We start from the raw sequence: 23,669 nt of genomic DNA, 5'->3' as shown, positions 1-23,669 counted from the left end.
TCTTCCACACTAATTGTGCAAAAAAAATTAGAATGCTGAAAAATCAAGTCATGAGAAGGGGGAAAGAAAGATAGATTAATCAAGAAGGACAAATGTAAATCATATAAGATGATAAATATAGACCTGAATATATTACTATCTACATTAAATGTAAATGAAGCACACAAAGAACATTTATAAAAATCGACTATATACTGAGCCATAATGCAAGATGCAACAAATTTTTAAAGGAATGAAATTGTACAAACTGTGTTCTCTAATTACAATGGATTGGTGTTGAAAATGAATAATAAAAGAGTCCCTAGGTAATTCACTGTATGTTTTGATATTCAAAACATATTTCTGTTCTCTTTCTAGCCATGTTGCAGTCAAGGGGTGAGGCTTATTCTGCTACTTATTCTGCAAATACCTAGAAAGTCAAACAAAATATATTACACAGTAGTTTTTAGACATTAGATTAACAGGCATCCCAGGATTGTGATCTGAAGAGAAAGAAAAACTAAGTGAGCTCTAGGATTGCGTTAGCTCACTGCCCAGAGGCAGATCACAGGTATCAGGTCAAGGAGGGCACATGGAAAAAGAGCCTAGTTATCTCTCTGGAGTATGGGAAAGCCAACCGAGAAAGCGCAAATTTGTAGAGCAGAGTAATAGGGAGGAAAGAAGTCAGGGGAGAGGGAGAGAAGCAAGAAAGGAAGGAGGTAGTTCCAGCAGTTTGCTGAGGGGTTCCCCTTGAATCCCTGGGTAAGAATTGATACGTGCTTATGTAAAAGTAAACTTCCAAGGCTAAAGAAAGAATCACCAGAACACAGGACTGGGAATAGTCCCCATTTCCATCTAGGGAGAACAGAAAAACCTTGTCATTTGGTATAGTTCTCAGAAAGGCATCACTTCAGCAATGGGGACATATGAGACTTGTGCTAAAGCTTAAAAAGGCTTAAAAGCAAACCTCAAAAGTAAAAATACTGATTCCAGGTTTTTAATCTCATGAAGAGTAAAGTATCATACTACGTAAAAGAATACAACAAAATCTAGCATCTAAACTTGACAGTGTACTGCATCCAATGAAAAATTATGAGGTAAACCAAGAAGCAGGAGAATATTTTCCATAACCAGGAGCAAAATGGATCAATAGATCCAAAGCCAGAGTGATATAATGATGGGAAGAGCAGATGATGAAATAAAGCACCCATTATATATAGAGCCTTTGTGCCTAAGAATATATAGAAAGACATAAGAATGAGGAGCAAAATGGAAGGCATCCAGAGAGACCCAAGTGCACCTTCTAGAAGTTAAGGAAAAGAAATTTATATGAGCTTGCATGTAAAATGAAAAATACACCTCATGGGGTTAATAACAGATTAGAGATTGTAGGGGAAGAAAAAAATCAGTAACCTTGAGGACAGATAGAAATTATCCAAAATGAAACTAAGAGAGAAAAAAGACTGAATAAAAACGAACAAAGCATTAGTGGGGTAATAGTTTGGAAGTTCTTTTGGTGGTTACCCTACAAACTACAACATGGTTATTTGACTTCAGAATCTAATATTTATCTTTATCTTGTACCTGTTCGTGGAAGATTTGAGAACCTTAGGACACTCTTATTTTGTATATGAATATTTAAACATATATGTGAACATATTTATACACACATGCACGTTTACTCCTGTGTGTCATAACACATCATTTCTTGTGGGTTTTTGGGTTGTTCGTTGCGATTTATCCATGTCCTCACCACTTTCTTGAGAAAGTCTTTATTTATTTATTTTAAAGATTTTATTTATTTATTTCCCAGAGAGATACAGTGAGAGACGGAGCACAAGCCGGGGGAGTGGGAGAGGGAGAAGTAGGCTTCCCGTTGAGCAGGGAGCCTGAAGCGGGGCTCGATCCCAGGACCCTGGGATCGTGACCTGGGCTGGAGGCAGATGCTTAACTGACTGAGCCATCCAGGCACCCTGAGAAAGTCTTTATTTTTTAAGAGAAGTCTTAGGTTCACAGCAAAATTAAAAGGAAGGTACAGAGACCCCATTACCAACATCCTTAACCAGAGTGGTAAATTAGATACAATACATAAGGCTAGATTGGCACATCGTAATCACACAGAATCCATAGTTTATGTTAATATTTACTCTTGGTGTTATACAGTATAAGGATTTGGACAAATGTGTAATGACATGCGTCCATCATTAAATATTATACAGAGTATGTTCACTGACCTACAGATCCTCTGGGATCCAACTAATCATTCCCCATCCTATCCCCCAAACCCTGGTAACCACAGATGCTTGTGCTGTCTCCGTAGCTTTGCGTTTTCTAGAATGTCATGTAGCTGGAATTATATAGCACATATCTTTTTCAGATTGGTTCTTTCAGTTAGTAATATGCATTTAATTTCCTCCATGTCTTTTCACAGCTTGATAACTCATTTTCTTTTTAGTGCTAAGTAATATTCTGTTTTCTGGATGTACCACAGTTTATCCTTTCACCTACTAAAGGACATCTTGGTTGCTTCCAAGTTTTGGCAATTATGAATAAAGCTGCTATAGAGAGCCAGGCTGGCTCAGTCAGTAGAATGTGTGACCCTTGATCTTGGGGTTGTACGTCAAGCCCTATGTTGGGTGTAGAGATTACTTTAAAAATTTTTAAAAATTAAAAATAAAATAAAATTTTTAATAATGCTGTAAGTTTCTGTATGCACCTTGGCCATGCTGATCGACATTTTCAGAATTTTCTGGTACAAATGGAAATGCAGGTTCTTATGTGGACATAAGTTTTCACTTTCTTTAGTTAAATACCAAAGAACATGATTGCTAGATTGTACAGTAAGAGTATGTTTAGTTTTGTAAATCACCAAACCTTCTTTCAAATTGGCTGTACCATTTTTATTTCTACCAACAATGAATGAGAGAGTTCCTGCTGCTCCACATCCTCATCAGCACTTGGTGTTATCAGTGTTCTGAATTTTGGTCATTCTTTTTTTTTTTTTTTTAAATATTTTATTTATTTGACAGACAGAGATCACAAGTAGGCAGAAAGGCAGGTGGGGCGGGGGGTGGGTGGGAAGCAGGCTCCCTGCTGAGTAGAGAGCCTGACGTGGGGCTCAATCCCAGGACCCCGGGATCATGACCTGAGCTGAAGGCAGAGGCTTAACCCACTGAGCCACCCAGGCCCCGAATTTTGGTCATTCTGTTAAGAGTGTAGTGCTATCTTGTTTTAATCTGCCTTTCCCAAATGATATATGATGTGGAGCATCTATAATCTATGAAGAATTCTTGTACTTCAATTGTTATACTTACATATCTTTATTTGTCATTTGTTTATCTGTTTAAGTGAAGCATCTTAAGTTCTTTGGCTCATTTTTACTTAAGTTGTTTTTCTTATTTTTGACTTTTAAGGGGTTTTTGTATATTTTTGGGTGACAATCCTATATCAGATAGGTGTTCTACAAACATTTTCTCCCAGTCTGTGGCTTGTCTTCTCATCCTCTTGACATTGTCTTTTGCAGAGCTGAAGTTTTTACTTTAAATAAAGGCTGGTTTCTTTCTCTCTGTCTCTAGAAAAAGGTGGGGGGTGGGGGGTTGGTGGTGGTGCCTGGATGGCTTAGTTGGTTGAGCATCCAACGCTTAGGTCATGATCTCAGGGTCATGAGATCGAGCTCTGCATTGGGCTTATGCTTGCTGTGGATGCTGCTTAAGATTCTTTCTCTCCATCTGCTATTCCTCCCCACCCCCAACCCCCCCCAAAAGACTGGCTTATTCATTATTTCTTTTATGATCATACTTTTGTCGTTGTATCTAAAAAGTCATCCCAAGGTCATTTAAGTTTTCTCCTAGCAGTTTCACAGTTTTGCATTTTATTTTTAGGTCCGTGATCCATTTTGGGTTAATTTTTGTTAAGAGTGTAAGGTCTGGGAGTGCCTGGGTGGCTCAGTGGGTTAAACCTCTGCCTTTGGCTCAGATCATGATCTCAGGGTCCTGGGATCAAGGCCTGCATCGGGCTCTCTGCTCAGCGGGGAGCCTCCTTCCTCCTTTCCCTGTCTGCCTGCCTCTCCCCCTACTTGATCTCTGTCTGTCAAATAAATAAATAAATAAATAAATAAAGAGTGTAGGGTCTGTGTCTAGATTCATTCTTTTGCATGTGGGTGTCCAGTTGTCCCAGCATGATCTGGTGAGGAGACCATCTTTGCTTTGCTGTACTGCCTCTGTTCTTTTGTCCAAGATCAATTGAGTGTATGTATACGCGTTCATTTGTTTGTTCTGTAGCTCAACTAGACTACCTCGTTACTGTGTACCACTTTTCCTCGCTCTCCATTTCTTGCTATATTTCTGAGTTATTACCTAGAATAATTTTTCCTGAGCCTAAAGAATATACTTTTTAAAATCTTGTCCTTCCTAGACGTTAGATATTTCATCCTCTGCCTGGAAGGCTCTGGGCCTGTACTTCTGTGGCTGCGAGGTGTTTGCTTTTCTGAGTTGGCATCTGTGAATTTCACTTCATTTTATCTTTGGCTGCATAGTAAAATTTTTTGTTCCTATTTTATTCAACATTTCAGTGTATTTGTTTAGGCATTGTGTTTCAATAGTCACCGGCACATCTTTGCCAACACTTTGTATTGTCACTCTTAAATTTTACCCATTTTGGTGGGTGTGAGGTGGTATCTGAAATAAGCTTTTTTGTATTTCCCTTATGACTAATGTTGAGGGCCCCCCCATTTTTTGGCTTTAGTTCAATTTTTTTTTTTTTTAATGCTTTCATGTTTTATTCAAAGTCTGACATGTAGAGTAGCTGGCATAGCTATCTTTAACTGTCAGAAAACATTTCAGGATGAAGTTAACTCACAGCTTTCTTTCTTTCTTTCTTTCTTTTTTAAATTAACATATATTATTAGCCCCAGGGGTACAGGTCTGTGAATTGCCAGGTTTACACATTTCATAGCACTCACCATAGCACATACCTTCCCCAATGTCCATAACCCAACCACCCTCTCCCTACCCACCTCCCCACAGCAGCCCTCAGTTTGTTTTGTGAGATTAAGAGTCTCTTATGGTTTGTCTCCCTCCCAATGCCATCTTGTTTCATTTATTCCTTTCCTAACCCCCAAATCCCCACGTTGCCTCTCAACTTCCTCATATCAGGGAGATCATATGATAATTGTCTTTCTCTGATTGACTGATTTTGCTCAGCATAATACCCTCTAGTTCCATCCACATTGTCGCAAATGGCAAGATTTCATTTCTTTTGATGGCTGCATAGTATTCCATTGTGTATATATACCACATATTCTTTATCCATTCATCTGTTCATGGACATCTAGGTTCTTTTCATAATTTGGCTATTGTGGACATTGCTGCTATAAACATTTGAGTGAACATGTCCCTTCGGATCACTACATTTGTATCTTTAGGGTAAATACCCAGTAGTGCAATTGCTGGGTCTTAGGGTAGCTCTATTCTCAAATTTTTGAGGAACCTCGATGCTGTTTTCCAGAGTGGCTGCACCAGCTTGCATTCCCACTAACAGTGTAGGAGGGTTCCCCTTTCTCCATATCCTCACCAGCGTCTGTCATTTCCTGACTTGTTAATTTTAGCCATTCTGACTGGTGTGAGGTGGTATCTCATTGTGGTTTTGATTTGTATTTCCCTGATGCCGAGTGATGTGGAGCACTTTTTCATGTGTCTGTTGGCCATCTGAATGTCTTCTTTGCAAAAATGTCTGTTCATGTCTTCTGCGCATTTCTTGATTGGATTATTTGCTCTTTGGGTGTTGAGTTTGATAAGTTCTTTATAGATTTTGGATATGAGCCCTTTATCTGATATGTCGCTTGCAAATATCTTCTCCCATTCTGTCACTTGTCTTTTGGTTTTGTTGACTATTTCCTTTGCTGTGCAAAAGCTTTTGATCTTGATGAAGTCCCAAGAGTTCATTTTTGCCCTTGCATCCCTTGCCTTTGACGATGTTCCTAAGAAGAAGTTGCTGCGGCTGAGGTCGAAGAGGTTGCTTCCTGTGTTCTCCTCAAGGATTTTGATGGATTCCTTTCTCATATTGAGGTCCTTCATCCATTTTGAGTCTGTTTTCATGTGTGGTGTGAGGAAATGGTCCAGTTTCATTTTTCTGCATGTGGGTGTCCAATTTTCCAAACACCATTTTTTGAAGAGACCATCTTTTTTCCATTGGACATTCTTTCTTGCTTTGTCAAAGATTAGGTGACCATAGAGTTGAGGGTCTATTTCTGGGCTCTCTATTCTGTTCCATTCATCTATGTGCTGTTTTTGTGCCAGTACCATACTGTCTTGATGATGACAGCTTTGTAATAGAGCTTGAAGTCTGGAATTGTGATGCCACCAACTTTGGCTTTCTTTTTCAACATTCCTCTGGCTATTCGAGGTCTTTTCTGGTTCCATATAAATTTTAGGATTATTTGTTCCATTTCTTTGAAAAAAATTGATGAGATTTTGATAGGGATTGCATTAAATGTGTAGATTGCTTTAGGTAGCATAGACATTTTCACAATGTTTGTTCTTCTAATCCATGAGCATGGAACATTTTTCCATTTCTTTATGTCTTCCTCAATTTCTTTCATGACTACTTTATAGTTGTCTGAGTACAGATTCTTTGCCTCTTTGGTTAGGTGTATTCCTAGGTATCTTACGGTTTTGGGTGCAATTGTAAATGGGACTGACTCCTTAATTTCTCTTTCTTCTGTCTTGTTGTTGGTATATAGAAATGCAACTGATTTCTGTGCATTGATTTTATATCCTGACACTTTACTGAATTCCTGTACAAGTTCTAGCAGATTTGGAGTGGAGTCTTTTGGGTTTTCTACATAAAGTATCATATCATCTGCAAAGACAGTTTTACTTCTTCTTTGCCGATATGGATGCCTTTAATTTCTTTTTGTTGTCTGAGTGCTGAGGCTAGGACTTCTAGTACTATGTTGAATAGCAGTGGTGATAATGGACATCCCTGCTGTGTTCCTGACCTTAGCAGAAAAGCTGTCAGTTTTTCTCCATTGAGAATGATACTTGCTGTGGGTTTTTCATAGATGGCTTTGATGATATTGAGATATGTACCCTCGATCCCTACACTTTGAAGAGTTTTGATCAGGAAGGGATGCTGTACTTTGTCAAATGCTTTTTCAGCATTTATTGAGAGTATCATATGGTTCTTGTTCTTTCTTTTATTAATGTATTGTAACACATTGATTGATTTGCAGATGTTGAACCAACCTTGCAGCCCTGGAATAAATCCCACTTGGTCGTGGTGAATAATCCTTTTAATGTACTGTTAGATTAGTTCAATTTTTTGTATCTCTCGTTTTATTCTGCTTTGCAGTAGATTTTTATTTTGGTGGGGGAGGGGTGACAAATATTCTTCAGCTCTGAAGTTTTGGTTTTTATTTTTTGTTTTCTTCTCATGGTTGTTTCATATGGGTGTTATCTGCCCCATTCATCTGACCCCCACTGGCTTTCTCTTTCTTGGGGTGATTTTTTTCTGTGTTTAATTACCATGAGAATCCTCACTTCCTTCTTCTCTTTGCTTAATGGGCTCAGTAGTCTCCACCAGGTTCTTTGTCCAGCTTGGAGTCTGGAGCTGGGTCTGAGGCATTTGAGTTTCACTACTTATAAGAAGTGTGACATCATTGGTAGGGAATGAGGCTAGATAGGCTGGAGGAACCATGGCCCATAGTGTATGAATAAACCAGAGACCAGGTGAGGAGGAGCATAGATGAAACTTTACTATCGTTAGGTGAACAGTTACTTTTATTCTTGGTAATTAAAATAGCTTGGTAATTGAAAATGAAAGTTGGTTCTACAAGCACAAATACTTCAAGGAAAAACATCTGCATATGCTGGACTGAGGGAGATATAGAGTCTAATCTCTCTCCATCCATATATTTAAAGTATTTGTAAAAATACATTTTCCAGGATAAGTCTTTCACACTTGGGGAAACCTATGTCTTTGGATTCACACTGTCAAAGTTTGGATCTCTGCATCAATAGGATTTTTAAATTTTTAGTTTAAATCTTAAAATTTTCACCTCGATGTTGTTCACTATATCAGTGCATCATTTCCTTGTTTAGGAAACAGCAGTGTTCTGAATATTTTCTCATCCAGATATTTTCAAAAGGATTTTTTGAGTAGATGAGAATCTTATTAAGAATAACATTCTAGGGCGCCTGGGTGGCTCAGTGGGTTAAGCCGCTGCCTTCGGCTCAGGTCATGATCTCAGGGTCCTGGGATCGAGTCCCGCATCGGGCTCTCTGCTCAGCAGGGAGCCTGCTTCCCTTCGCTCTCTCTGCCTGCCTCTCTGCCTACTTGTGATCTCTCTCTGTCAAATAAATAAACAAAATCCTAAAAAAAAAAAAAAAAAAAAAAAGAATAACCTTCTAGGGGCATCTGAGTAGTTCAGTGGGTTAAGCCTCTGCCTTCAGCTCAGGTCATGATCTCAGGGTCCTGGGATCGAGCCCCACATTGGGCTCTCTGCTTGGCGGGGAGCCTGCTTTCCCCTCTCTCTCTGACTGACTGTCTGCCTACTTGTGATCTCTGTCAAATAAATAAATAAAATCTTTAAAAAAAACCACAAAACCTTCTAAATATATCTACTTGGGGCCCTCACTTCAAGAGTTTAAAGAAGCATTTCCTAATGAATAACCTGTTGCCTTTTATAAATAATTTTTCAGCAAACGCTGAGAAGAATGTGCTACCTTACCATCAAAGAAATGGCTACAATTGCTGAGGACGTGATAATCGTCACAAGCAGGTATGTGAATGGTCAGAACCTAACATGAGGTTAGAACATGAGAACCTAACATGTATTTCATGGAATATTTGTTCTTCTTTTTCTATTAATTTTACTTTTTTGACTGTAAGAAAGCTAATAAGAGTTAAAAAAAAATCTTAAAGTATTCTTTCCTAGAATGTGGTTGTCGTCATGTGAAAACCAGGCCTACCTGATAAAGTAAAGAAGTCACAAAGGGTAATGCTACTAGATTTGCTAATACATTTTTAAATGTTCATCATAATATGTGAACGCACCCAAAATGTAAATGATGCATTGACATAAAATATTTACAATAAGCATATCAAAAGGCTTGTAAATACAGTATGTAAAGAACTCTTGTACTTCAAAAAAATTCCAAGTGATAATTCATAGAACAATTAATATAAAGGATCTGATTGTTTTTAATCATTCTCACTAGTAATCAAAAAATGTAAATTAAAAATGCAAATGAGTTATAAGATTTTTACCCATCAAACTGGCAGAAAAGAAAAAAGGTGGTAGGTACTTATAAGGGACACAGGTATTTTGTATATAATAGGAGGCAGAATAATAAATTGATTCGGGTTTTCTAGAAAGCAGTTTGACAGCATTCAAATGTTGAACATTTGAAAAGCTTTATCCCTCTGACCCAGTAATACCACATCGATGGAACTATGCTCAAAACATAATCAGAAATAGCACAGGAAGAGTTATATGTAATAATATTCATTGCAGTACTGTTTTCACTAGCAGAAAGGGTAAAACAATGTAAATGTCTGCTGTTGGTGAATTTAATTATGTATATATAATTATATGTAATTAATCATGTTATAGTCAGATTATGTGGGTTTATTTTAATTTTTTGAGACATCTTTAATGATATGGAAAAGTCCTCATAAAGTGCTGAATGAGAGTTGGAGTCAAGCCTTATAGGTTATATAGTCTCCCTTTAAAAAATGCTTTATGTATATAGATAAAAATGTATGGATGGAAATATTCTAATGATATATACTGATGAAATATACCGATGATAACCAGTAGGTTATCTCTGGTGTCTGGGATTGTGGGTATTTATTTTCTTAAAAATTTTGAGAATTTCCCAATGTCCTAGAGTGAGGATGTATAACCCAATTATTAATTGTAATTCATTTAAGTGAATTTGGTCTTTGTACAACAACATCAATTTTGGAGGAGTGTGCTTGTTTTTAACCAGCAGTTGTCTTGAATAAGTTTCAATTAATGAAGCTTTCAGCTGAAAATAACAGAAAGGCAGATATAGTCACTAGGCATAGAGTAGCTGGTGTTGGTTCAGTCATGCAACAGTGTGTGAGCGCTGGTATCTCTTGAATTTCACATTATTGCAAAATAGATGCCTTCATTACTGGCAGGGCACCGTTCAAGGTGGGAGGGGTACCAGGAAGGGGGCCAGTGAGTGCCAGCACCATCTGCCTCTTTTATCAGGTATGCAGTAGCTTTTCCCAAGGCAATTTGTAGATTTCATTTGACACAGCTGTGTTACACGACTCTCGTTAGGACCAGGAAAGTGAATATTTCGCTTTTAAAGGCCAAGTATTAGGGGCAGGCAAAGGAGAAGGGATTGAAAATGGGTATTATATTAGTTAGCTAACAATATTTGCCACAAGTAACGAATGAAAAAATCTTCACTTAGGTTGCTTATACTCACTGAATATTGGAAAAGTTAAAAATAGATTAGGGTTTTTTTGTTTGTTTAGCTGTTAGTACTTCCCTCAGAATCCCATTAGGCTGCCCTAAATTATGGTTTTCTTCTAGCCCATTTTAAGGGATTAGTAGATGTAGTAGGCAGAATAATGGCCCCCCGAAGATATCCCTGGCCTACGTCCCAGGACCTGTGAATATGTTACATTACACTGCAGAGGGGAAGTAAAGTGGCTAATCAGCAGGTAGGGGGAACAAGGTGGATTATCTAGGTGGGTCCCGATAAGGATAAAGGTCCTTAAAAGTGGAAGAAGGAAGTGAAAGGGTCAGTGAAGAGATGGGATGATGGAAGCAGGTCACAGAAGCAAGGTTGCTGGAGGAAGGGGGCCATGAGCCAAGGAATGTGGGTGGCCTCTGGCAGTTGGAAAAGGCAAGGAAATGGATTCACCCCTACAGCCTCCAGAAAAGAATGTAACCCTTGATACCTTGATGTTATCCTGTGAGATCCGTGTTGTATTTCTAATTTATGGAACTGTTAAGATAAATGATTGTGTTCTTTCATCTTTAAGTTTGTGGTAATTTGTTACAGTAGCTATAGAAAATGAATAGATTTTGTGACATGTAAATATCACATCAACACATTGTGTGCTTTAAAATCGTACAATGTTACATGCTAATTATATTTCAAAGCTGAGGGGGGAAAACTTGGTACCCAGAAGTGGGGCACTGCTATATCAAATACCCGAAAATGTGGTAGTGGCTTTGCCTTTGGGCAATGAGTAGATGCTGGAAGAATTTGGGGAACATGACAGAAAAGTCCTTCGTTGCCCTGAACAGAGTGTTAGTGGAAAGCTGGATGTCAGTGACCTTGGCAGATCAGAAAGAAGTGAGCAGGGTAGAGAAAGCACTTATCCCTATAGAGAATGCTCACAATGTTTTGAAGGTACTGTTGGTAGAAATATGGACACTAAAGTTGCTACTGGGAGGGCTCAGAAGGAAATGAGGATGGTGTTAGCAACTGGAGGGAATGGGACCCTTGTCCTACAGCTGCAGAGAGCTTAGTAGGATTGTGTCCCACGATTATATAGAAATCAGGGCTTGTGAGCTTGGCTGTTTAACTGAGATTTCCAGAATGTCAAGGTGCAGCCTGGTTTCTTTTTACCACTTAGAGTAAAAGTGGAGAGTAGAGAAATGAATTGAGACACCTGTTAAAGAGCCAGGGGTTCTTTCTAAATACATCATTGTGTTGTACACCTGAAACAGATAGGTTATGTCAGTCGTACCCCCTGCCCCCAAATCAAGAATTCCTGATGTGGGAAAATTTCAGCCTACCAAAATGGCAAAGGATGCTAAAAATCAAGCCATTCAGTAAGAAAGTGTGCTCTGCAGGAAAAGTCAAAGGAGTTGCTCTGCAGCCTTTTGCTAACACCTCAGAAGGATGAAAAGGTCAGAGAGTCTTCACTCACACACAACACTACTAAGAGATCAGGAGTGTGACTCATAGATTCCCTCGGCATCTAAGCAGAAGCCAGAAATACAGATGGGCCTGCTTAGGCAAGTTCTGTGGTGGAGGCCCTCGTCTGAGGGAGTGAGGCCCTGCCTGTCTGTGGGGTCCTTGGAAGGCTCGTGAGACGCCTGCAGCAGCAGCACCACGGCCAATCTGGATGAAAGGGATGGAGGGAGACAAAGTGAAAGAAGGTTGTCAGGGTCCCAAATTCTCCCAACAGGATACCGGCCGAGAAGACTGCTCAGCTTTAAACCCATGCCGCCCTCACAGAAAGGAAGGATGGCTCTGAGGGCAGGGGTACAGGCCCATAGCGTGGAGCTGGGAACTGTGGAGAATTCTACCCAGCAGCTGAAACCTTTGCCAGTTTGCCTGGCTGGATTTCAGAATTGCTTGGGACCAGTGACTTTTTTTTTTTTTTTCCTCTCCTCATTCCATTTTCTCCTTGTGAACAGGACAATCTAAGTGCTATCCTGTGATAGCCCCACCATTGTATTCTGGGAGCAAAGAACTTGTTTTCTAGTTTCACAGGCCCACAGGTGGAGAGAAATTTCTCTTTAGGAGAGAGTATACCCAGTCTTACCTGTACCTAACTGAGCCGATTTTTGATAAGGTCAGGATTTTTGAGTCAGTGGGATTTCAATGAGCTTTTGGGCTTAGAGTTGGTGCTGTAATGCCTTGAGATCTGGGGGGGATCTTGGCGTGGGGTGAATGTATTGTACCTGTGAGATGGCTACAGCCTTGCTGACACAGTGACCTTAGCCCCGTGAGCCCTATGTTGGACTGCTAATCCTCGGAACTGTAAGACAGTAAATTTTTTTTGTTTTTATTTTATTTATTTATTTTTTTTTTTTAGTAAATTTTTATTTGAAGCCACTAATCATGGTCCTCTGTTACAGCAAGAAAAGAACTGTAATAGAGTAGATGACCACTCTGCATATGTAGACTGTTATGTGACCTGAGAAACCATGGAGATTAAGAAAATCTGAAGGCAGATACTTCATAAAATGGTATACAAATGGCCAATAAATACATGGAAACGTTCTCAATAGTATTAGTCCTGAGGGAAATGCAGATTAAAACCTCAGTGAGATATTCTTCCATACCCACTAGAATCTGTTAAGATAACAAAACCTGACAGCACCAGAATCACCAAGTATATTGTAGGTGGGAATATAGATTGATACAATTGCCTTAGAAAAACCTACACAGAAAACTTATGAGGAAAAAAATAACTTAAGGCCCTGAAAGACTCAAAGTTTGCTTGAACAAATGTTTCTGCATAGATCAATTAAAGATTTCAGTATTCTCTAAATTAATTTCAGTAAATTCAGGGCAATCTCAGAAAAAAATCAACAGGCTTTATACTATGGAGTTAGAAAAGTTGGTACTAAAGTTTGTGTGGAAAAACAAACATTTAAGAGTAGCCAGGAAACAACTGTAGAAAAACTGTGAGCCCTACAGGTCCATGCAGTATTAAAGCCTGAACACTTAACAGTGTGATATTGGTGGATGGATAGACCCCGGAATAAAATTGTGTGATGACTCTAATGAGTCACCTTGGCCATGCTGATTGACATTTTCAGAATTTTCTGGTACAAATGGAAAGCATAGAATTAGACCCAAATACATATGGAAATTTAGTGTACGCCAAAGTGGTATTCCCAGTCACTGGGATAAAGAGGTATTTCCTGATACATGATGCTGGGACAACTGAGTAGTACTTGGAAAAATAAAAGTAGATCTGTATTTCACATCCTATATACAAATAAACTAAATGGACAAGGAATATAAATTTAAAAAATGGAAGCCTACAGGTACCAAAAGAAAACATGAGTGTATTCCTTTTTATTTTTGTTGTAGGGGAAAGTTTTGTTAGGACTGTAATTCCAGAGGCAGTGAAAGAAAAGACTGAAAAAAATTTGACTACATAAGTTTCTTTTATTTATGTGGCAAAAGCACTACATAAAAGATGAGCCAGGGGTTTTGGGTAGGTCTTAGTGGCATAGTTTCTTATGTCCATGGTATCCTACATAACATTGCCACTCCTTTTGTGACAAAAGTGATGTGACCGTAGGCTCATGACTTAAGAGATCCAGTAGTGTTACCATATTCTGTTTCACCTAGGAGCCGACAGCCTGATGCAGGGGTGGGATGACCTATGGAGTGCTCAGCTGGGGTAGTAGGTTAGAGATGGGACCCTATTTAGTTGGAAAATTCTCCTCTAGGATGCAGCCTATGCATTAAATGGATGGTCAGTGTAGTGTATGGTACCAAGAAATATACTATGTGGGTCTAGGAATCAAGAGGTGGAAGTCGGACTTCCCATTGACTCCTGGTTCCCACTGTTTGAAGCTTGCCTTCAGCCCAGAAATACTCCACGCTTCTGGATCTGTGTCTCAGTGACCGGTTGGCAACCACAGGCACCCACCCCAGGTTCCAGTGTCAGAGAAGTCGTAGGGCAGACAGGGAGCTGGATTGCACATTGGAAATGATGACTACTATTAGGCTACTTTGGATTATTTATGTAGTGGATTATTTACCAGCAGGTTTAAAAAAAAAAAAGAAAGAGCTGCTGTCCTCAGTTACCATAGAGGTAATTGACCTTGATCATGGTCTGGAGCTAGGCTTGTTGCTATACAAACATGGAAGAGAGGACTGTATCTAGAATTCAAGGTAAGGAGTATATTTTGGTGTATTCATGTCTGAGACAGTGGTGAATAGAGAATAGGGAACAACCAGTGTTCCACCCCTGCTAAAATCTCACATTCTCTCAAAGAGCTCACATTCCTTGGGGTAAATGTTTGATCCACTTACCAGGCACCAGACCAAGAGCGCTAAGGTGCTGGCAGAGAGCGAGGGAGATATAGGAGGAGTGATTATGGGAAGGAGATGTTGAACCTCAGTTACGGCTTTGCAATGGGTCATAGCAGCAAGGATTGTACCATATGCCCGTCATTTTCCTGCATCTTGTAGAAAGAATGGATGGTTACCATCTCGGAGGCTCGGTGATTGGTTCATTTTCCTGGAGGACACGTTCAAATTTGAGGGGTGCAAAGGGTGGATGGTTCTGGGTACTGCTTTTGAGCCACCTCCCATTTTCTCAGGCCTTCCCTCTGATCCCTGCTGCACTTGTGGTCCACTGCTCTGGGCAGGGGCTGGCTCCCTGGCCTCGGTAGTCCCTCACTCCAGGCATACGCCATGCCCGCCTCATGTTCCTTCTCTTGCCCTGCCGTTCTCTGGCACTCTAGTTTGGGCACTCACCTGGAACTCACCTGTGGGAGTTAACATGTGAATTTTACCCAACGGGGAGTTAACACTCTGGATTTAACTCTCTGCCAGTGGCTGAGACCTAGTGGGTAAATTCTTTCCTTTTCATGCCTGTGGCGGCAGTGACCCACTAGAAAAAATTTCTTTGTATTAATTTCCCTCCTTTTTTGCTCACCTCCCTGTCTTCACTTCCTTTCCCTCAGAACACATTCCCAAATAAAGTACCTGTCTGTAAGCCTTTGCACGGCAGCTCAAACGGAGAGAAGCACGGAGCAGCAGTCAGCAAACTTTAGCCTGTGGCTAAAACTGCCACCTCATTTTGTAAATAAAGTTTTATTGGAACACAGCCATGCTTTTTTTTTTTTTTTTTTAATGTCTTCTGCATGGCTGCTTTCATGCGATGCAGAAGCCAAGGAGAGAGACCTCAGAAGAAACTGAACCTGCCAAGCCACAATTTCTATCTAATTGGAAAAATGCAAATATTTGTGAAAAAGCCTGGTTGATAAATTATTTATATCCCAATAGTGGAAATCTGTGCCACTATTAAAATAATATTTTAGGTGTATATTTGGATATTTTAAAATATATAAGTACCTAAAATTAAAAGAAAAAACCTACCAATAGGGAAAGCTTATTAAGATGTAATAAGTGAAAAAGGGAGGTGCCAGAAGAGTGGAGATTCACCTGCATGTGTTTTTATGTCTCTGTGGTTTTATATATTTTTTAAAAGTTCCTTAAGAAAACGTTAGTGACTGTTCACAATGATTGTCTTTAGTTGAGCGGCACTATAGCCGAGGGTGGGTGAGGCGAGGCTTCGACTTTATATTATGCCTTTCTGAATGTTTTCAGTGCATACTCTTATATGAAAATACTTCTGTAACTAAAAAAATGAAGAAACTGAAGGACTATCAGTTCTTCACAACTTTCTCCTCTGGCAACCTGATGGAGCAAGTTGGAGTTGTAGGCTGTTTTGGATCCTGTGAAGGGGAGGGGATGGATAGTGGATTTGGGAGACAGGAAGATAAAAGGGTGAATAACAGCATGTAACGGCTAAACACCTCTTTAAAGTATGGACATGGAATTCAGTAGCTCCGTCCAGCTCTTCTCCTTATTCCTGAAACGCAGTAGAAAGGTCTGAAGTCACTTTAGGAAGCCATTCCTGAGAGACCATGACCTCGAGAGTTAATCATTTTAGTCCATGTTTTTTAAGGAGTCTGATGGGTTTTTAGGAGTTGGGGGATTTCACCATCGTCTTTACTTTTTATGCCAGTTTCGAGCACCTAAAGTTATATATTTTATGTGATAAAGTATATTATCTCCCCTCTCATTAATATGTTAGCTCCATGAAGGTGAAGACTTTGTTTTGCTTGCTGCTCTAAACTTAGGCTTTTTAAGAGCCTTTTTTTTTTTTTTTTTTTTTTTTTTGCTATCAAGTGCTAAAAAAAAAAAAAAAAATTTACCCAATAGGTTTAATGTTCTTCTACAGAAGACACTCGGTGGTGAATATTTGCTGAATGAATCGCTGCATTAAGATAATTATGGGGACAATGGGAATTAGCTGGGGGTGAGCTCCACAGGAGAGTGTTAATTGATTTCATGGTACCTCATTTGATTTTTCTCAGTCTGACTAAAGACATGACTGGAAAGGAAGATGTGTACCGAGGCCCAGCCATCAGGGCTCTCTGCAGAATCACTGATGTAAGTTCTCTTTGTTTACTGAAGCATCAAAAGGGACAGTGTGTTTATCTACAGGTGGGCGTGTACATGTAATAGGATTCCTTAGTCTGACTTTGTGCGTCTTCGGTATTACAGAAACCACCAGAAAGGCTTTTGTGCCTCCAGGCTTTTTTCCTTTCAGGTCATCTTTTCCTTTTGTGTATTTAGATTGGTCTCTTTCTCTCTCTATTTGCCCTCATGGAATTTTGTCCTAGTCAGGGAACATTGCTTGCAGGAGACCAAAACCCATTTGAATTTAGTTTTTTTGTTTTTGTTTTTGTTTTTAACTTTATTGTAGAGAGTAGATCTTTCAGAATTTGAGGTGAAGCTTACAACAGATGCCAGAGCAAGAAATAGGACATCTCTGAGGAACTCAGCAGCAAGATTTCTAGGATATTTACGATTGCGATTCATCAACTTACCAGACTCAGGCCTCCTCACTGAAATAGTGGAGAGAACCTGGTTAGCCATCGGCCGGCCTGTGGCCGTGTAGCTATGTAGATGTGAGTCAGGTGTTTAACCTTGACTCCATCCCTGACATCTGGAGGGATGAGGTTATAGAGTATATTAGGCTGTCCCTTTCTAGGAACTCTGAGTAGGAAAGGTTAAAAGGAAGGGCAGGCTGGGCATTGCCAAGCATATCAAATAATATTTCAGCTCTATCCATGGTTGGGTATGTTTTATGTAGAGGGTTACAGTCTTCTCAAGTTTTAAAGGTTGTGTAACAGCAAATGGTAAATCTGGATGCTAAGAGGAGTAGTAGAAATGGTACAATGTTCTTTGCTGCTCAGCTGTTTGGCTGTAGTGGTTTTTGTTTTTCGTATTTAAATTGATCACAGAAGACGTGACAGAGGCAGTGCTGGCAATAAGGCTGTCTGAGTATTGATCTCCGTCTGTTTACACATCTTCATCTGCTTCCAGCCTCCCAGTGCTCAGCTTTCCTCCAGTTAAATTTAAAAAGAACTTTATTTTCAGAGGATTTCCTATTGAGGGCTTACTATAGTAGTATATTAACATGTAATTCTTTGGTATCTAAAATAATCAGGGATTCCATTTGATTGAGAGGACTCTATGGAACCCAAATAAAATACATCCCCTTCATACAGAGGTATCTTCAGAATTTCAAAACAGCTCCATCCCCATCTAGGAATTTCTTTTATAACTGCCCGAGTAAGTTGAGCCTCTCTTTACACCTTTGTTCAAACTGGGATTCTCCACTTTGAGACTATTGATGTCATTGTCGAACAGTTAAGTTTTTTTCCTTCCATATACACTTAAATATTCCTCTTTGAAGATTTTTGTCTGGGTCCTGCCCTCTGGGGTAGGATTAATCTGTTATATGATAATCCTTTTAATGCTTTCTAAATACTGGCACAGAAACAAATAGATGACTGCTTCTGTAAATGACTTTGAAGCAGGAGTTTTGGGTGAAAATGTTTTGCTTCAACAGCATTTTCTTTATGCGCGTTGCCAGGGAACAATGCTGCAGGCCATCGAGAGGTACATGAAGCAGGCCATCGTGGATAAAGTCTCCAGCGTATCCAGCTCCGCACTGGTGTCTTCCTTAGTAAGTGAGCGAGCAGCCGCCTGCTTCTAGCGGCCGTTAGTTTCTACCACAAAAACCAAGTATTACTGCGATTCTCTCACAAATGAAACATTCACAAAATGTACCTACATCATTTATCCCAGAGGGTTTTATCAGAGGAGCGTTAAAATGGGCAGTTAAAAACATGAAATTTTCCTTCTTGGTAAGATGCTGTACAGGTCTCTAAAAAGTCCTTACTGTCTTAGCAGCCAGTCAACTTATAGTTTATATTTTTCTGGGTTTTTGTTTTGTTTTCTTTCTAATCAAGGTGTGAAAGAGTTCCAGATTCAGTTGAAGTTCCTGATGAAGAAACACAATTGAGATTTTTCTTTTCAGTGATAAAATCTGGATATTTGTATCTCAAACAGTGTACCCAAAACTCCTCTTTTTTTCCCTTTTTTGGCTTAATGAATATCATTTATTCGTATGAAATCTTTATATGTTCCACATTTTAAGAATAAATGTACATTAAATCTTGGTTTAAAAAAAAAACAAAACCAGGAAATCTTCATGTTGAAAGGTTTTGTAATTAGAGTTCTGTTGTATATATAATGAAGATGGGGTTAAGGGAAAGTGGTGGACAGGCAAGACACTGGCTGATTTTTTAAAAATTTTTGTTTATTTTTTAAATCATTGTGATCTGTACTTCTGCCTCTTGCTGCTTTATCCTCTACTTTCCATAGCATGTGTGGTGTCCTTCAGTCCAGAGCCTCTTGTCCCACTTTTAAATTTCTTACCGGAAAGTGGTCTTTGTTTCAGCAATACCTTTTCTTTCTCCTGTTTATCCAAACAAAATGCATTTATCACAGCCTTATCACATTGCATTTGATGAGAATCAGTTGTTCCTGCGTGAATGGATTAGGTTAGACCCAGAAGAGGTTATGGGTCTGGAATATAATTGGTCAAGCAGGGGATATATCAGTACTATTTCTCTCTCTCTCTCTTTTTCCCTTCGAGGTGAGTTCTACTTCCTGGAAGTAGAACCCAGAAAGCGAACGTTATTTAAGCACCCTTCTAGTCACTAGCCCTTCCTTTGCTGTCCTTCCCTCTCACCGCGTTCTTTCGTGCATGTCTCTCAGCGACCCCTCACCCCCACCCCAACATCTTGGAGAAAGTTTCTGGTTTATTAATTGCCTTGTGAGTAGAGATTTGAAATAGATTCCTAAAAGCTACAGAGTTGTCTCTCTCATTTGGAAATGTCTGTTAGTGATTTTCTAAGAAAACCAGTTCATGCTTGCAAACCTCTAGTCACTGTGCATGATCTCCTCTTACTTTGCTCTGTGTCTAGCACATGATGAAGATAAGCCATGATGTGGTCAAGCGCTGGGTCAACGAAGCCCAAGAAGCCGCTTCCAGCGACAACATTATGGTCCAGGTACTACCATCGAGTCACACTGGGTCTTGGGACCAGATTTCTTTAACCCTCCATCTTAGGGGCAATGTGTTGGCTCCCCAGATGTGTATTAGCTAAAGGCTAATACGGAGTGGCTTATTAGTACGTATTCTCAAGTACATATCCCACTGATTAGAATTACTGTCTGAGGCCCTGCTAGTGTTTCTTAAAAGCTGTAGGAAAGTTCAAGAAAGATTCTTATGTTCAGTGGTGGTTGGAGATGCTCATTCCAAAGGTCCTTCATATTGCATTTCCTACCTTTATTTGAAAAATAATTTGTGATGATGGATGTCCCAGTTCTAGGCTTTTCAGAACTTTGTTATGGTAGACATTAATTACACAAACAGTGAAGAGTAATTTTTAGTTTGTGAAACTTAAAAACCTTCTTGGGAAGATCTTTTGGTACTCATTAGTTCCTAATTAAAAGGAATACGATTAAAATTTTAACTGGCAATTTTGTGTACTTGAGAGGAAATGTATTCATCCCCTTTCAGTGTTTACAATTTCTCATGTTAGCGTATTCAGTTATGAGGAAACAGAGTAGTAATTTTTCCCTCAAGGAACATTCTCACTCTTTCAACTCTTAATTGTGTTTTTACACAAAGTGCCACAATACTTACACTCTTTAAGTCTGCTTTAGGAGTTTACTCCTTTAACTACTAACATGGCCGCAGATGACTTAAAGCCACTAACAGAGACCTGTGACACTGGTAAAGCCTGGGACCCAAGAGCCTTTGTCCTAAGGATGTGTGGGGCCACGCTGAACCTTCTAGAGCCATCTTCGGATTGTAGGTCACCTCTTTAATACCGCTGGTCCAATCTGAGTCTTTGATTTCTGGGCGTGAAGCTCTTATCCTCTCAGTCTTGCCTGTGTTTGATTCAGTATGAAAAAGATATTCTGTTGGTGTACATTTCACTTGGGTATCTCTTTACTAAAAATCTAGGGCCATATGATTTGATTTTCCTGGAAGTTTGTCCTCTCTCTCCTCAGCTTTCTGTGTGTGACATCGTTTTTCTTGTTCTTCAGTACCATGCATTGGGAGTCCTGTATCACCTCAAAAAGAATGATCGCCTTGCTGTTTCTAAGATGTTGAATAAATTTACTAAATCTGGTCTCAAATCACAGTTTGCTTACTGCATGCTGATCCGAATTGCCAGTCGCTTACTTAAAGAAAACGAAGAGGGGTAAGTGTCTTCACCTAAACCCCAGTTATTTTCTGTTTGCTGGGTTAACCTACTTCCGAGTTTATTTCCTTCATGTATTTTTTTGGGGGGTAGTGCTGATTTTACAGACGGATTTGGTGTTTTCCAAATAAAGAAAATTCATGGGATTCTAAGTAATGCAATCTTTTTAAAAAATTTACCTTAATGTATGCTCTGGTATATGTGTTTAATAGATTATGATCGCAAATAATATGGTAAGAAACTGATATTGAACAAGAAATACTTTTGGATTTTAGGGTGTGCAATAATGTGAAAGCTAGAAGTGACATGAAGAATCTTGTTTGTTCCTTTTATTTTTATAAAAGAATATTGAAGTGCTGTATTTAATGATTTATTTATATAAAGGGCATGAAGGAGGAAAAGAGAATTCCACATTTGTAAGGCTCAGGTCATTCATGAAGTAATGTTATATTATTTGATGGTAGGCTATGATAGTAGAAGGATGAATATTGTAATCTCTTAACTAACCACAAAAAAGAAAATAGATCTAGCATAAATGTCAACAGAGAAGATAAAATGGAATATTAAAAAAATATATATTCGGTTGTGCTTCTTGCTTCTGGTAATGGTGGAGTAACTTGTTCATACTAGTCCTCTGCAAATACTTCTGTCATTAATACAGAACTTTGCCTTCCATCAAAAGTAGGAAAACCCACCACCGTTTGAAGTACTGGTGAGTGGTGAAAAGTAGGAAAAACTGAAAGGAAGTTGATGTCTGAGAGGCAGAAGCTGTAATAAGTGAGATATCTATATTTCTGGCTAGTCTCCTGAGATCCTGCAGTTCCCAGATGTGGGATCACAGAAAGCCAGAGTATTTACTGGACAAGAGGGGTCAGAATATAGTTTGAGATTGGAGGAGTGATGAAAACCTGTGCTGGAAATCCTGGAAAGGAGGGCGCCTCAATTAGGGTAAGCCCTACCAAGGCCATTTCAAACTCTGCAAAACTCTGTGGTTTATATACAGTAAAAAATTGATAGAAATGCAAAGAATTTGGAAAATGTGACTAGTAGTTAAGAGATAAAGCAGTCAACAGATACTGACTCTGATATGCCCTGGACATTGGAATCAGCAGACAAAAAACTTGAGCAGATTTATAAAAGATGCTTTCAAGAGTTTAAGTGGGAAATAGTTATAATGGATGAGTGGGGGAAATGAAAACTATAAAAAGGAACTAAAAAGATATTCCAGAGCTTTAAATTCCTTGCCAGTCAGAATTCAACCAGAGAAGCAGAACCTGTAGCAGATAAATATATAAAGAGATTTATTACAAGGAATTGGCATTTGCAGTAGGAGCTTGCTAATAAGCAAGTCCAAGATCTTTAGGGCAGGCTGTTGGGAAGGGAAGATACCACAGGCAGGTTGGAACTCGGGCACAGGGCGAAGCTGCTGTCCACGGGTGGAATTTGTCATCTCACATTTTACTATAAGCAGCAAGATGAAACCAGGTCACACCTTCAACACTTTCCCTGGAAAATTCCCTCCAGTAAAGAGTCAGGTTCATTATCTACAGGTTATATTTTCCCTATAACTGCAGGACAAGATTTCGCTAATCTCTCCACTAACCTATAACAAGGATCCACTTTACTCCAGTTTACAATAACTTCTTCCTTCTGTGCTCTTGCAGGATCCCCCAAGACTGGATTTTCCCCCTTCCTTCCCTTTTAATTCTAGTATAGTTAGCATACAGTGTTCTGTTAGTTTCAGGTGTACAGTATAGTGATTCAAGAATTCCATACATCACCCAGTCCTCATCAGAACAAGTGCACTCCTTAGTCCCCATCACCTATTACCTCACCCCATGCACCTCCTCTCTGGTAACCATCAGCTTGTTCACTATAGTTAAGAGTCTGTTTCTTGGTTTATCTCTCTCTTTGCTTTGTTTATTTGTTTTGTTTCTTAAATTCCACGTATAAGTGAAATCATATATTTTTCTGACTTATTTCACTTAGCATTATACTCTTGAGCTCCATCCATGTTGTTGCAAATGGCAAGATTTTGTTCTGTCTTATGGCCGAATATGGTTGTGTGTGTGTGTGTGTGTACGCACACACACACATACCCAGTCTTCTTTATCCATTGATCTATCGATAAACACTTGGGCTGCTTCCATAACTTGGTTACTATAAATAATGCTGCAGTAAACATAGGGGTGCATGTATCTTTTTGAATTAGTGTTTTTTCTTCTTCTTTTTTTTTTTAAATTCTTAGGGTGAATATCATGGGGTATTTTTATTTTTAACTTTGAGAAACCATAAACTCCATATCGTCTTTCATAGTGGCTGCACCAGCTTGCATTCCCACCAAGAGTATGAGTGTACCTTTTTCTCCACATCCTCACCAACACTTGTTGTTTCTCTTGTTTTTGATTTTAGTCATTCTGACAGGTGTGAGGTCGTATCTCTGTGGTTTGGGGTTGCATTTCCCTGGTGATGAGTGATAGAGGGTATCTTTTCATGTGTCTTTTGACCATCCGTATTCTTCTTTGGAGAAATGTCTGTTCACGTCTTCTGCCCATTTTTAATTGGATTGTTTTCTGAGTGT

General features: G+C 39.3%; 1 protein-coding gene across 1 annotated transcript in view; it reads left to right on the top strand.

The window, feature by feature from the left end:
- The window catches only part of COPG2 (COPI coat complex subunit gamma 2), a 117,002-nt gene that overhangs the window by 13,620 nt on the left and 79,713 nt on the right, over window positions 1-23,669 (top strand). The window contains exons 5-9 of the mRNA XM_044246575.1: window positions 8,679-8,758; window positions 16,832-16,907; window positions 18,400-18,492; window positions 19,799-19,885; window positions 20,931-21,088. Of these exons, the coding sequence (XP_044102510.1) occupies window positions 8,679-8,758; window positions 16,832-16,907; window positions 18,400-18,492; window positions 19,799-19,885; window positions 20,931-21,088 (494 nt within the window). The remainder of the gene's footprint in view (window positions 1-8,678; window positions 8,759-16,831; window positions 16,908-18,399; window positions 18,493-19,798; window positions 19,886-20,930; window positions 21,089-23,669) is intronic.

This window comes from Neovison vison, chromosome 4 (assembly GCF_020171115.1).
Source record: "Neovison vison isolate M4711 chromosome 4, ASM_NN_V1, whole genome shotgun sequence".
Classification (NCBI taxonomy): Eukaryota; Metazoa; Chordata; class Mammalia; order Carnivora; family Mustelidae; genus Neogale; species Neogale vison.
The sequence above is the reverse complement of the archived record's forward strand: the minus strand, read 5'-3'. Positions and strand labels throughout refer to the sequence as shown.